The 15163-nt window shown below is 47.8% G+C and overlaps 1 protein-coding gene across 3 annotated transcripts in view; it reads right to left on the minus strand.

Moving 5' to 3' along the window:
- The window catches only part of Gfrl (Glial cell line-derived neurotrophic family receptor-like), a 237279-nt gene that overhangs the window by 139680 nt on the left and 82436 nt on the right, over positions 1–15163 (minus strand). For all 3 annotated transcript variants that reach the window (XM_076811825.1, XM_076811824.1, XM_076811823.1), the window contains exon 2: positions 6792–6914. In XM_076811825.1, coding sequence (XP_076667940.1) covers positions 6792–6914 — 123 coding nt within the window. The remainder of the gene's footprint in view (positions 1–6791; positions 6915–15163) is intronic.

A 15163-nucleotide genomic window follows, 5' to 3' on the forward strand; every position in this document is an offset into this window, starting at 1 on the left:
CACGAAATCCCGAACCAGCTCGCGACCCCCCGTCACGCATCCTCTTTCGACCGATTCTCTGGACAAGCCCCGCGTGCAACGGGGTAAAGCGGGGGCTGGCTGTCAAGCGCACAACCCCGTGGAAACTCCAAAGGCACGCTCGCGAAATTTCACTTGGGTAGCGGGAAAATGGAAACTGAATCCTTGCTGTCGACTCGAATGGCCGAACGCGATGCGCCGGCTAGCCGATTTGTCACGGGCTTTTTCGAGTACGTTAGCGCGATAACGAGGTCAACTTCCACCGTACCCATTGTCGACCTCCATAAGGGATTTTTAGGGTCCCGCATTAATCCGCCGGCTCCAGTAATTTTATTTAACCGCCGTATTTCCCTGATAACTCTGGGTTACGCTCCGGGGGAACCGTTTTGAAAGGAAAACGTCCAAGTAGAGACGCTGTAGGGGAGAGTCGTGCAGTACCGACCAAAGCTAGTTCTCGCTTCTTCGACCAGATATTAGCAATTTATTTGTATTAACAAATGAAAATCACAATTCTCTATAACCTATTTCGGAGTCATATTGTTTACTCCATTGCTCTCGATGTTCTGAGGCATTAAACGTTGATATTCAGTGGGTTAAAAGTTATTTTTTAAAGCTAATCTTTTATTTCTCCTGTGAGTAAATGATTTTGTTCTTATTCGACGATAATTTATTCGATGAATAAAGTTATTTTTTTTATTCGTTATTCGAAATTTTATTTAAATACAAATTTTGCCCATTTCTGTTTGCAAGGAATCATTTGACAAAAATTGGGCCCAGTGTACCGAATGTGAAGGTTGAGCACACGTCGAATGCACAGATCAGGAGAATATTAATTAAGTATTATACTTACGATGTTTGTACAAATAAAATTTGAAAAGAATCTTGTGTTGTACCAATTAATTGCCTTTTTATTAACATTGCTAATCATTTAGACCTAAAAATCTACTAATTTAATAGTTGGTCGGTACTGGACGACCATTTTTCGTTTCCTAGAAATTACAACTGTTTTACTTTCGCGAATTATCAATTCTTATTATTAAATTTCACAAAAATAATTTCCCTCCTCTTATTAAGTTCCATCTATACTAGAAACACGTTTTTGAATTTCTGATTTTTATCCACTCTACCCCAAGATATAACAAAAAAAAACATAGAGCGGTCGGTACTGCACGACTCTCCCCTACATCGTGTGGCATATTTGTATTTATGAGCGAAAGGTATACGTATGTATTGAAATTCACTGGAATCCAACAGGGAATATTCTATCAGCTCCAAATCAGCGCGAAACAAACGGTTCGATATTAGATTAATTGTGGAGAGCAGGAAAATCACGGGACGGTACCGCCAATTCCTGGAGTTCCTTGGATTAGCGGGGACCGAAATGAAAACGGGCACAATATTGACGAGACACTGATTTCGCGGTACGTGACACGTACGGGGAAATATTGAATTAAAAGCGTTCCATTGAATCCGGAATTATTTGTGCGCGCGCGCCGCGGCACGGTAACGAAACGTTATTATTTTCGGGTAAAATAAAATCGTTTAATAATCAGACCGTACGTAACGGCGGCTCGATCGCGGAAATTAAAACGGCATGCTCGGCGAGGGCAAACTGCGCGTGCAAAGGGAACGCCGCGAGCAACGTGTAAACGAATAAACAACGATTAAACGATCGCTCGGTGACAATTACGTGGACGATACCGAAAGTAAATATTCAATTTCGACGGACGCGGATTATCGCGGACGGATTAGCTTCTAAATGCACGATAAGCATCGGTGCCAGTGTGCGAAATAAGGACGAGCTATATACCGCGAGATTTTCCACTAACCCGCTATCATTTTCATCGATAAGGCTCAGACAGAATGGAGGTCCGCAACGGTCGACAATATTCGTCCTGCGGGGTACTGCCGCGCGAAATAAGGGTCGCGGATAAGATTACACCGCCGCCCGTGGTTATTCAGGGGATGGTAACGATCTGGCAAACCGTCTATGTAGCTAGCTTCCCTATCGCGGCCTTTATCCCTGCCTTCTTGCTGATACGCAACAGGATGATTCAATTTACGTGGTATGTATTTCAAATACCGCAAGTAGAATTCTTCGCTGCTTGCAATAACAGAGGGACGCACAGTGTTTAGAGGATGGGATCGACGATGGTAATTTGTGGGGTGTATTCCCAGGCAACCGGGGGAAAAAAATTCATTCACGTTTCCGCGTTGGAAAATTGCGATGCACGCGACCGTCTAAGAGACCAACAGCGACAGAGGCGGAAGCGCGTCGAGTATATCGACAGCTTCCGGCTGACCTGTCTCCGCGCGTCCCGCAGCCGAATTTTCGGTTCGCGGGGGACTACGAGCCGGAAGCCTCGCGGATCGATATCTCGGTCCGTGTTCCGGCGCTGGCACTGTTTACGGACGGATGGTTACGAGCTCGCCGGACGACCATCGACGAACGAACAAACGCGCGAGTAGTATAAACGCTGGAATATTGCTTCGGGGAATGATAATTTTACCATAATTCACGGTAATTGCTCGGGATTTAAGCGGCCGAGCGGAAGAATCCGCACCTAGGTGGAAATTGCCGGTGTAAATGATAATTCTATAATCGCTTGGAAACACAAATTTATAGAGAGGGGAGCAAGGGTGTCGGTGAAAGTAGCGAAACGAACACGCAACCAGAGTGGAAGGACAGTTTATAAAGCGGCAAGTCGATGCCCGATCCCTTTTACCCGAATTTCCCAGGGGAATTCGGGAAATTATCAGAGTCCCCCCGAATTTTCACGCTGAAGAATTTACGGGAGCCTCCCTCGGCGGGGTCGCTCTTCCGCACTCTCGATAGAGTTCCCTTGTTTCTTATCCGCCGAATCTTTCCCGCCTTTGAATCTGGAAATTACGCGGCACGATCACCGCGTACATTCTCTCGTCGCTAGCAGACCGACGAAGCAGAAATTTCTCGTAACCCTGTTATTACGGACCGCTCTGTATCCGTTGCTACCGTGCCCTGTAACGTGATAATCTGATAGCAAAGGGAGACCTATTACCTACAGCGGTGAACACGAAATTTATAATCGGCTAACGATCCTCGGGACACAATCGGTTAGCTGTTGTAACGCTTAATACCTTGTTTTATTACGCAACGTAGGGTGAAGTAGCCAAATGTGAGACCCATTTCTTAAAAACATCATAACTCTTGACTGAGAACACTTTTATTAAAATTCTGTACACGTTTTAAAAGTGGAATATTTTATTCTTTAGCATCCTACTGAAAAGTACTATAACAAAAATTCGGTTTCTTATACACTTATCACTTTAGAGGTATTTGTAAGTTAATCGAACCACTTGAAAAAATTTTCTGCAACGTATTTCAGAAATATGTGCTTGCTCAAGACGCTCAATTGATTACAATGCCACTGTGCGGACAAAACAACTAATACACGGTTAGATAATAAAGAAATAGCATCGCTATGACATTCAAGAGTTCTGTAGCGGAGATAAGCTGGGGTCTCATGTTAGGAGAGGCCGTCATATTCGGCTACTTTACCCTACTGCTTGTAATATTGCGATGAAATTGGAAGGAAACCCGGCATTGTATAGAATTACGGGTTTCAATAGTCAAGCAGCCTGGCAAATAAAAAGCTTGGACTCGTTCGCGCGCACCCCCAACTAAAAGAGAGATGTTAATCCACTCTGCACACGGATCAAACGCAGAATTTTTGGAGTACGAAAGGAACAAACTCCATAGTTCCGCGCTCCCTTCAATCCTTTACCTGCACCACTTCCTCAGTCGCGTAAACAGCCGCTGACTGCTTGTCCCCGTCGCGATTTAGCAAACATAGTTCATCGCTGATTAAACCTCCACTCGGGGTTAAATTAAAATTCGTCGACTGTGCCCCGGAAGCCTTTGAAGCGACGAGAGTTCTAGGCCCCGAAAAAGCTTTCGCCGATATTGCCTACGAGCCAATCGACACTTGAAACGCCTGCAGGGGGGAACGCGACGAAATACGATTTCAAGAGTATTTCGGGGGATTATTTTTCGCGTGGGAAACTTGTTACGCTAGATAGAAGAAATACATTGACTGCTTTGTGACGAAGACTCCAATCGCCCCCTAATCAGTGGTTTCAACTTTTATCATTCCCTTCGCGAGGTTGATGCGTCAGCTGAATCGAGAATTGTTAATTCCGGGGTGGGGGCCTTTCCGACCGTCTGCCCTGGACCACGAGAAACCGCACGCTAATTAATTCGCCGAAGCAGCGGTCTAGAAAGTAAAGCATTTCTCTCGACAGCTGCTAGAACAAGTACGCGCGCACGATTCCATCCACCGTGTTCCGCGTTCCCAGTGTTTTATTTACAACTAGCAATATATACCCGCGCTTCGCTTCGGGCCTAAGAGATATTAAGGACTACGTGAAAACAAATTTCGCCCCTTCTCACCACCCCCTTAGAGGTTGATTAGGGCAAAATCCTGAATTTGGTTTTTAGGCAAATCGTGATTATCAGTGGTATTTGATTTGAATTTTATATATACAGATAATGCACTCCCTAAGGGAATGGATATTTTTCCGCTGTAGGTCAGAATTTCGACCACCGTATCGTGTCCGTGTAATAAATCTGGATGAAATACCGGGATTTCGGTCACCGAGAATCGCCCGATTTTTCCTCGAAGCTGTACATCAATAACCGTGAAAAATACGAACGTTTCGGCCATCGGAGCGTCCCGCCACGGTAATATACCAAATGTTACGCGCATCGAAAATGTGTCGAGAAGGGTGCAGTATTTTTTAATCACGCGCTACCTATATACGAGAATGCCTCCCTCGCCGTGCTAATCCACTTGTTTCACGAGGCACTTTCTTGTTCGCGTTCGCGGATGCACGTGTGCCGGCACGATATCACGCTGGCGGCCTCGTTTACTCGGTAAATTAAATACGAATTAATCCCACTTCCCCTAGACGCGTATGAGAGAGCAGGTTTTAACGGCCGTTCTTGGGTTCTACTTTCTCCAGGCCGAAGACGACTAATTCCGTCATTATAGGGGAGGGCCTATTGTTTCCTCTAATCTCCAGCAGCTTTACAGCCGTATTTGCTTCGCGATGTTAACGCGTCCAATTCGAGCTCGACCCTATGACGCGTGAACGCCGAGTAGTGCGGTTATTTAAGTTATAAACCCGTCTCCGCGGAAGAAAAACAGCGCTTGATTGGGCGGCTGATATAAAATTCAGAAAGTCTGAAATTCGATCCGCTCGCGGGCAGATCTAAGTACGTACCTACTCGCTCGGCGAGGTTCCCGCCGGCGCCTAGGCTCGCTGGATGACAATCACGCCGCTATGAAATCGAGGCGCACGTAAAACGACACTCAAGATATTCGGAATATTAGTATCGGATTACTTAAAACTCAGCCAAGATTTCCGTCGGATTACATCGATTCCCGATACTGTTATCGGTTCCCGATACGCCGCGCGAAGAAACATCTCGCGGTCGATCCGCTCTCCCTCGCGGCGGAATACGTAACGCTGACAGCTTGCGAAAATTAAGCGAAAGGAATTACTTCAGGGAGGTCCATAACGCGAGAGTGATGTGGCGACGAGAGATTTCTATGATTGATTGTAACTGAATTGTGCAGTGATGAGGCTTCCAGAGGAGACTCGATCGAGGGGTGACTGTGTAGGGGTGAGTTCAGAGATGGGCAAAATTTTTATAAAATTTCGAATAACGAATAGAAGTTGAAAAATAAAATTTCGCCACGTGTCGAATAAAGTTAACTCGGGTTAACGAACGAATGACGAGTAATTTTTTCAACTTCTATTCGTTATTCAAAGTTTTATTTAAATATAGAATTTGTCCATCCCCGAGTGAGTTAGTAAGACGTTTAACACGGGTTCAATGCGAGGACAAACTGTCGACATGAAGTAGTCGAGAAGAACTAAGAATATCTGCTCCTATTGATAACCGCCTTAATAACCCCGATGAATGAAAACTATTGAGGGCTGAGTGGAGTATTCTTGTATCCACGCGACCCGGTCATTGAGGACGAGCGAGGGCCTCGGTTTACGGACACCGAGCCAGGGAATAATTTACAATTTACGTCATAGCCGTCTGTTGTCCAGAATAACGCGATTTCCCATTGGTCCACGGATGCAGCGAGGAGAGGAACTGGGAAATCCTCGAGCGAGAGGCGAAGACTAAGCGAAGGAGAAGTGCGAAAAGAAAGAGGTCGTCGACCGTGTCTCTCTGGTCGGCCCCGTTTTTCCGCTTCTCGTTACAGCGGGGAAGGGTGAGGTCCCTACTCGACACCCTTCGACTTCGCGAGCCCGCGGACCGAACCAATCGTACCCTCGAGAGCGATTATTTAAAATGTGAAAAACAGGAGAAGGGAGGGCAGTTTTTGAGCGGGTAGCAAACGGGGGTGGCCTCGTAGCGGATCGAGCGGAACGTCGCGTTTCAATTGCGAGTGGCTCTCACGAAGATACATAGCGATTCAAGCAAAGTTACCAAAGCAATTTAAAGGTGTACAGCTGTTTGAAGGTACGCATAACTGTCTGAGGCAAAGGAAATTTTAGATTCCCTTGCTCTCCTCCAAGTACAATCTTTCCCACGATCATTGTAGATTCGATTTGTGTGCTTTATACAAATCAGCCAGCGTATCTCGAGAAAATTCATGCACGCGATATTCAATGGCGCAAAGTCCTTTATTCTCCAAGTCCTACAGACGGTTACTTCTGTCGTCTCGTTTTATCCGCAATAAAACGCTCGGAAGTAAGATGCTTTTATGACTCACCTATCTCCGGACCGCAGACCCTGGGTATAATTTCCAGAATGGCACTGCAGGATGGATCCTCGAAGCACAATTGACGCGCGTAGAGACAGTTCAGTATGGCCACTGGTACTTTGATGTCAGAGCCTGGAACAGAAGCATTGCGTCAGACGTTCGATATAAAAAAGAAAGAAATACAGTGCCGTTTTTATGAAAGACACTTCCGAGCGAACGCGACAGCGAATAAGAGTCGTTAACAATCAGCGAGGCGCGTTCATCTGAGAAACTTTGTGTTACGCAATACAAAAGTTTAGCGCTCCGTTGACCGCGCTTGGTATACGGAAACAGCGACATCGCTGGCGGGTTACTCGATCGCGAAAAATCGCCTCCCATTCATCGGCGGCAGAAACGAGATCAAAATATCGCCCAATCTGTCCATTTCATATCGCTCGACCGGAGCGCCGTAACCGGGACAACGAGAGAGGAATGGCCGGGATTATATTTTGAAAACGATAATTGATAGAACAGAAAGTGATCAAAAACCCGGGCCGCTTCAAAGTAATCGAATACCGTATCGGCCAACGACGCGCGAGAAAACAACCAGCAACGCTACTTCCGACTATTGTTAGTTAATAAAACACACGCACTCGTGCATTGACGCGCCAACGAGCGAGCCAGAGAAAAAAAGGGGCGTTCGCGATTTTTCGACCGAGCGAATTTCGCTTCGCGACCGACTATCCCGCTGTTCGAAATTATTCATTTACCTCTTACCGCGCGCCGCGGCGAGATAGTAAAAAGTTGCCCGGCGGAATTTGAAAGCGACAACCGCGGGAGGAGAAGAACCGCGCGGTAACATAGTGGGAAAGTAGAGGGACGAGGGGTGCGGGCGAAACGCAGAGGAGACGGGGTAGGTTGCCGGCGGCGAACTCTCTCGCGGATTTTTACGAGCCACTCGCGAAACGGAAGTCGATAAAAGAACACCAGGTCCCGCTGTAATTAATTACGGAACCTTCGCGACCGTTGGAAACGGCCATAAAGAAAAAATAACCTGTCCCCCATATACCATACAGTACATGCGCCACTCCATGGCAGTCGTCCGCGTACGCTTGCCAGTGTGCGCGGAAGATGGACGGATTTTTAGAATCGTAAATCGATTTCGAGCCTTTTAACAGAGCGCTGCGGTAAGGACAGCCACTTTCGACCCCGTTTTTACGACTTCGCCGACACATTTTTCACCGGGCGATCCTCGCCCTGATACATCGCTCAAGATATTCCGCGATTAATCGTTCCCGGCGGGAATAGAGAGCCCGGTCGGGGTTATGAGACTCGATATTAATGATTTTTAACGTTGCCAAACTGCGGGGAACGTTAAAAGTGAGGTCTGCGCAATTTGTTGCGCAATGTCGTGTGTACCGTTCTCGATGGGAAATCCCTAGAAGCTCTGCTGTGCAGGGAAGCACGCCGCTTCCAGGCAAAGATATCCACGTAACTTGGTAATTAACCTTGCGTAATGTCTCTGGAAGCGTTATCGTGGCGGGCACATTTGTGTGTCGGTGGTGGAATTTCTTATTCCCAAGCGTGCCGCTATCCCGGCGCGATAAAGCACGAGAGGACAGGCCGCGCGTTGCATATTGAAGCATCCTGGACACCAGGTAACAAGCCGCAGATATGGGCCGCGTAACGCGTAATCGCGAGTTACACCGTTACATTAATTTCACGACTTACGGGGCCGTCCATGAAATCCCGATTAATCATGATTTACTCGGCTGGAAACGGCGCGGTAATGCAAGACCGCGCGCTGCCCGCGTAGAACGCCGCGCCGAAAAATCTATCGCACAATCGATGCCGTTACTCGGTAGGGTTGAACAACCGTATTGCTAATATTCCACGGCGCGCTCCGTAACGCGATATTGCTCTGCCTGCGCACGGGCGTTATTATCAGCGTTCCGCTAATACCATACGCAGAGTAATTCTGCCCGGAGACCATTAATTGCGGCACAGCAGCGAGTTTAATGCGATAAATTTGATGGATCCTCTGGCGTGGTCCTTCCAGGCCCTGTGCTTGTAGATCCACGTCCCAGAATTCGCTAACCCAGATATTCTTCAGGATTTCTATGCGTCTATTTATCTCGCGCAGCCTCTCAACGAGCATCGCAGATAGTAGCAGACGAATTAATTTAGAGAATGGATGGATGTAAGTGTCGTTGTCCTCGCGAATGTGGAGATAGGCTGGCAATCTAATCGAGCGGAACTGCAAGGAGATTTGAGCGCGAGAGTCCCCCGGACGAGCACGGGAACCAGAGTGTCGGCCGCTAACTCGAACGATAGCGAGGGAACACTTGAATCGATACGATACCGGAGTGTGTGCTCGTCGTAAAAGCGTCTCACGGCCAGCTCGAGCGTTTTATATCCGCCCGCGAGCCGCTCGGTGGGCGACGCGATAAACCATCGCCGCGGACACAACCGCGATCCAGTTCGCCGTCGCATTGACGGAGCCACTCGCGCGTTAATGCGTTACACGAGTGCGGCAACGCCAGAGATAGGGTCTGGAGAGCGTAATGTGTAATCGGGCGACGCATTATGATGCACGGTCGCACGCGACCGCGCGATAAAAGTCCGGGGATCGCGAGCGTGCACGCCACGCTAGGAGTTCTGGCCAGCGTGTTGTTTCCACGCTGGAAAATCAACGCCCCGACGTAATGGTGACCGATGGCGAGAAGATTTTCACAGCTAAGCGGAAACATTAGCCCGGCCGGGAATTGCCAGCCCGAGGAAACTGGAACGCTCGGTTATTCGGTTACGCTGGCGGGCTCTTTGACCTCCGGCGAGATTTTCCGCGAGCATTTCCTGCATCTAATATCGGTTAAGTTAAATCCTCTGATGGGGCGTCGCCGTTCTTCTCGACGGATTTACCGAAGGAATTGGATAAATCGCCGTCTCGGTTGTTGAATGATGATCGTTGAAGTTGTAGAAAGGGTGATGGGATCCTGTCGAATGATCGTCGCAATTGAGATTTAATAGTTCCTCTTCTCCTCGAAAAATCTAATCGGAAAGTTGCGAAGGTTGTACTCCTTTCGGCTCGGAAAGCCGTAAGACACAGTGGGTCATCGGTTTCGCAAAGTCTCCCAAACAAGTTGTCGCTTTGCTCGTCTAATTACGTTTTTCTCCGGCTCTGGAGCTCCGGCTGGGTCGAGCGTGTTCTCCCGAGAAAATCGAAACGACTCCCAAGTTTCGGTCACCCCGGTTCCGGGGATGCTTCCCGTCGACGATCGTCAGCCAACGATCGAGCTCCACATATCCTCCCCTGGCGAACGGAACGAAAGGAGACCGACGCGGAATCTTATTTACTTCGACGCCAGGCTCGTTCGTCTCTGCGGAAGAGATCACGAGAAGGCGGCAAGGGTGGATGGAGGAAGGCTGGCTTCGCCGCGAGGACCTTTACGTGTCTTGACCATAGAAGTGGTACAATGCCCTCTGCCAAACAACCGCTCGTAACTCGCGACCAGATAAAGGATATCTCTCCTTTCCCCTCGGCCCCTTCTTTCTGCCCGCTAGTGCATCGTCCTCCCCGAGACGGGTATTGCCAAAACGTGCCTAGAAACGAGTACATCGGCTAGCACGATGGCGATTACTTCTGGACGCTCGATGGGCTTCGTGACCCTTGCTTCTCCCTCCTTTCGAAGGCTTGTAATCGCGCTCAGGGTAATCAGTCTGTCTAGCTTCTTCGATTTTGGGAAGATCTCTTGTGTAGCGCCGAGATTCCAGGCTCTTTTCATATGAATAACACCTAGTAGCACAAAATATTGAATACACATAGGGTAAATTCGGGAGACCCGGTCGGGCCGGAGAGTTAGTCGAGACAGTTGATTCCTAGAGAATTAATTTTTCTGAACCTCAACAGACTTTTGCATATACACAGATGTAGAGTCTGAATATAGCGACTCGACCAACTCTTCAGCCCGACCGCGTCTCCCGGATTTACCCTACATCCAATATTAAAAAGAGGTTCAATCTCTTTTTCATATTTAAATATACATACGATATTTATTCTAGATTAAGAGGCAAATATTTTTTTCCAAATATACTGGAAATATTCGTTTTATATTAGAAAAAAATATTTTTGTCCAAATATAAATAAAATATTTATTTAATATTAGAAACAAAATATTTATTTTCCGAATCTTCGGGAAATATTCATTTTATATTATGAAAAATCTTTCTTTTTTAAATATAAAGTAAACATTTATTTCACAGTTTTTGAATATTTACTTTTAATTTCCTAAATATTTAGTTCACATGTCCTGAATATTTATTTCGCATTTTCTGAATATTTACTTTACATTTTTTAAATATTGATTTTACATTTCCGGAATATTTATTTCATAGTTTCTGAATATTTACTTTACATTTTTTTAAATATATATTTTATATTTCCTAAATATTTATTTTGGAACTCTGAATATTTTGCCCACATTTCCAGAATATTTGCTTTATATTTTCTGAATATTTCTTTTATATTCCACGAGTATTTAGTTCATATTTTCAAAACATTTATTTCACATTTTCAGTACGTGTATATAATATTTGGCATCAACATTTCTGTCATATTAAAAAGTGTGGCCAAAGAAATATTTTTTAATATTTGGAAAAAATATTTAACCAATATTTTGTGCTAGTAAGGACGCTTGGGTGTCGTAGTCTGATGAATTTCGGCTCGTTCCACTTCGAAGGTGCGCCACAGTGTACAGGATGATTCAGAACCGTAGGTGCAAGCTTTTCTCTTCTGACCCACGACTTAAAACGCAGAAAGGACGACTGCTACGACTCCTGAAATTTTCATGGACTAATTCGCTTTGCAACCCTCGAGTCTTTCAAGCTCCAAGATCATCGCCCGCGGCAAGCCACCGTGGAAGTCTCGGAGGCAGCGAGGCAGAAACCGATTCGTCGCGACGAATTCGCGCGGGGGAAACGGCGTGGCTATTGCGTCTATTTTAAATTTGAAGTCGGGAAACGGTGTCCCTTCGCCCGTTCTCTGCGAGTCCCCGCCGGCGCTCGACGCTCCCGCCACCCACGCGGCCCAAGAACAAAGCGGCTGAAAATTCGATTTCATGCACAAAGTTCCCGGACGTCGTAGTTTAAAATTTCATTCCAAGGACCGGGGAGGCGGAGTCGGCCTAAAGCCACTGCACTGCTGCGACCCCTTCGGCTCGAGTCTCGCTGCGGACCGGAGGTCGAACGAAGGGGATCGAGACAGCCGGAAATCGCGATAAATTTCCGCAGACTTTTATTGCGCGGGGGCTGCGAACTTCAGCGTGCGTTAACCCTTCCACGATTCTGACACTTTATCGGCAGTTGGAGGAGTTTCGCAGCCACGAAGTTTTACATGGCCGGGCATTAAACGATCGCGAATGGAGGGAAGGAAAAAGTCCCTTGTCCTGCGTCGATGTTACAAGGGACAGGCTGGGCCAGATTAGGTTGCAACGTCTGGGAACACGGAGGAGAGTTGCTCTCGCAGAAACAACTTCCTCGGAATTTCGAGCATGTTCCTCGCGACGAATCCTTTCTTCCCCCTGGACGTAAAGCAACCGCGAACTCGTCCAGTCGTTAAATTTTAGAATGAAGAGGCAAGCGTGCGAGGCGTTTTCGCGCCGGCAGCCGAGCATCCCGTTTTTAACTTTGTGGTTGAAAATAATTCTCCGCTTTCGAAACTCCGCCGCAGAATTAGTTTCAGCCGCGGGATGTGCTCGGGAAGCACGCGTTTAGGAGAGGGATAAACATTTTACGGGCCTGTGCGCAGCCTGTGCGAAAAGATTCGGAAAATTTGGGGCACAATTAGGCGGCTGGCGGCGCACGTTCTCGCCGAGAATTGCCGGGCATTTCGCACCTCGAGACTTTTATCGCGCTTCCTTCGCGTAGGTACTCCTAACGGCGCATCGGGGTTTATACCGTACATATGTCACGTGGAGAGTGCATAATGCAGACATTGTGCTCAGTTGCTGGTTATTGCATGGAACGCGTAACGTTCCCTGGCGAAGTGTAAAGTGCGCCACTTTTTATTGCGCCCCTGTCTACCTCGCTTCGACGTCCCCCGTAGCCGTTGAACAGGCGCGTTATCCTTGACGCTTGGATAATTTCAGTTTCAAAATTTTACGGGGCCATTCAGCGGCGGAACTGAATTCCAAACGCGTTTTACATTTCGAGGTACAGAACGTAGACATCCAACACTGTTTGTTCTTCGTTCTTTCATTCATAAAAAGCCCTTTTCCACGCACAAGATCGATGTAAGTTTCCAGATGATGTTTTTGTAACCACCGCGACGACCAGCTATTTCCGCGCGGAGTGACCAGATCTAGATAGATCCCGAGTCGCTCCCAACAGCTCCATTATACGGCTTCCTACGGGGAGATGTTCAGTTTGCCTCGAAGAATGCGCAAAATCGAGCTGGCTCACAAAGCTCCGGCAGCGTGAAAATTCTCCCCCGCGTCTGCCGCGGCCTGGAGCTATTGGATTCCGTGTACGTCGCTTTACAATCCGACGTTCACGGCGGAGGAAGAGGGAATCGGTGAAAAAAGGGGACGAAAATGGAAGGGAGGCGCGAAGAAAGGGGCCGAAGAAAGAGATTTCAGTCATCAGCGGAGATCTCCGTCGACGTGTTTTGCATGCTTGGCTCTGGCATTCAGAAGGACACGGAGATGCAGACTCCTTTCAATTGTGAATGAGAATCGCGAAGGGATCTACGGGATCTGAGGGTGTTTTCGTCGAAATCGCGAGCAGGGGAGAGACTGTGAGTTAGAGGGTGATACAGGTGTTCCATTCATAGCGCGCAAGCTTTAGGACACGGATGATTTTGGGCTCTTCTGTACCGTGAATTTTGCGGATTCTGCAGGGAAGGTGTTATCCTCTGAATAGGAATTCAATATGAAACGTTCCTGACACCTCCGCCTATCGATTCTCTTCTTCCAATCTTCCGAAAACTTTCGCAATTCCCACCAATCCGAAGCTCCATTTCCTACCGACCTACCGCGAAACTAATGTCCCGTTTCGCTTTGCTTCGCATAACGTAGCTTCTAAAAGAACACAAATGCCACCTCGGACCCCGAGGAACGCGTCTCCTCTGCGCGCTGTCCCAGGAAACAGAGAAGGATGAAGGCTTTCCGTGCTCCGCTTGTACGCGGAATCAGAATGCAAGGATTCCGTGGCCTCGGCCGCATTATTATTCCCCGGAATTACATTGATTTACGCCGGTTATTCGTCATCGTCCGCGCTGCTAACAAAGTCGAGTGTTTTACAATAGGCTAAATGATGCGTTTCATCCAGCTCCATTTGATATCGCGTCCGAATGGCAATGTCGAGTTAGGAGGCCAGGACCGCTTCATTTGCCGTGAATTATTTCCAAACATAATTCCATTTCGAAACGTCCGGTCCACCGCCTCCCACGTCCACGTATCGCGCGATGCCCGTCCAGCGTCGTAAAAAATTACGATCCTCGAATCGTGTCGCTTCTACTCAAACCGCTTCACTCGAAGTCGAGCGTTTTCTCTCTAGCCTAATTGTCCAGCTTCGCTTCAGTTGTTCCTCGTTCGCCGGCCGGCAGAATTATCATCCGAATGTATGATACTCTCCCTGAAAGGAACACCAATCCCGCGGGCGAGTTACTTTGAAATGCACGCTAGCACGTCACGGCGAATTGAACGCGGAAAATTCGCGAGACTCGTGCGCGCGTGAAATCGTTTCGCCCGCCGATCAGGCAAATTGACACGGTATCCGCTTTCCGCTGGTCTTAGCGATCGAAACGGATCGCCGGCACGGAATAATCGGGCTGAAACCCGGATAATTGACTCGCGTTCGAATTAATTCGATGGAGAATCCCCGTGCCCGGCCAGCGACACGCTTTTATTTCCGCGACGATGGCGACGAATAAAATAATATTTTGACGGACGGGCCCGGTGTAAGCCCAAGTAATTAAATCTACCGGCCCGGCTAGAAATCGCGTCTGCAACTGAAATTAATCCCGCCAGCCGCGTTTTATGCGCGCTCGCCGATTTGCAGGCACACCGACCGAACGTATCCCCTGTTGGGTTCGTGTCGCAATAATGCGATATTAATTCCCCGCCAGAGCTGGGAAACTATAAACTATAGACTACAGAGCCACGGGTTTCACGATGCTCCCCGATGCTCTGTCGTCCACGTTCCGGAATTATTATTATCCTCGAAAAGACGCTCGATTTACCGCTTCACCTCGGCTCACCTTTATCTTCCTCCGTAAGAATCATGCCCGTTGTCCCCAGAATTAGCCGAATAATTACGATGACTCGTAAAGGGATCGAGTAGGTCGTATAAAGTTCGGAAAGTGCTCGCGACACGTTCGACCCCATGGCTGGTGGCATCCGCGTCTC

The sequence above is a fragment of the Andrena cerasifolii genome, chromosome 5 (assembly GCF_050908995.1).
Source record: "Andrena cerasifolii isolate SP2316 chromosome 5, iyAndCera1_principal, whole genome shotgun sequence".
NCBI classification, from domain to species: Eukaryota; Metazoa; Arthropoda; class Insecta; order Hymenoptera; family Andrenidae; genus Andrena; species Andrena cerasifolii.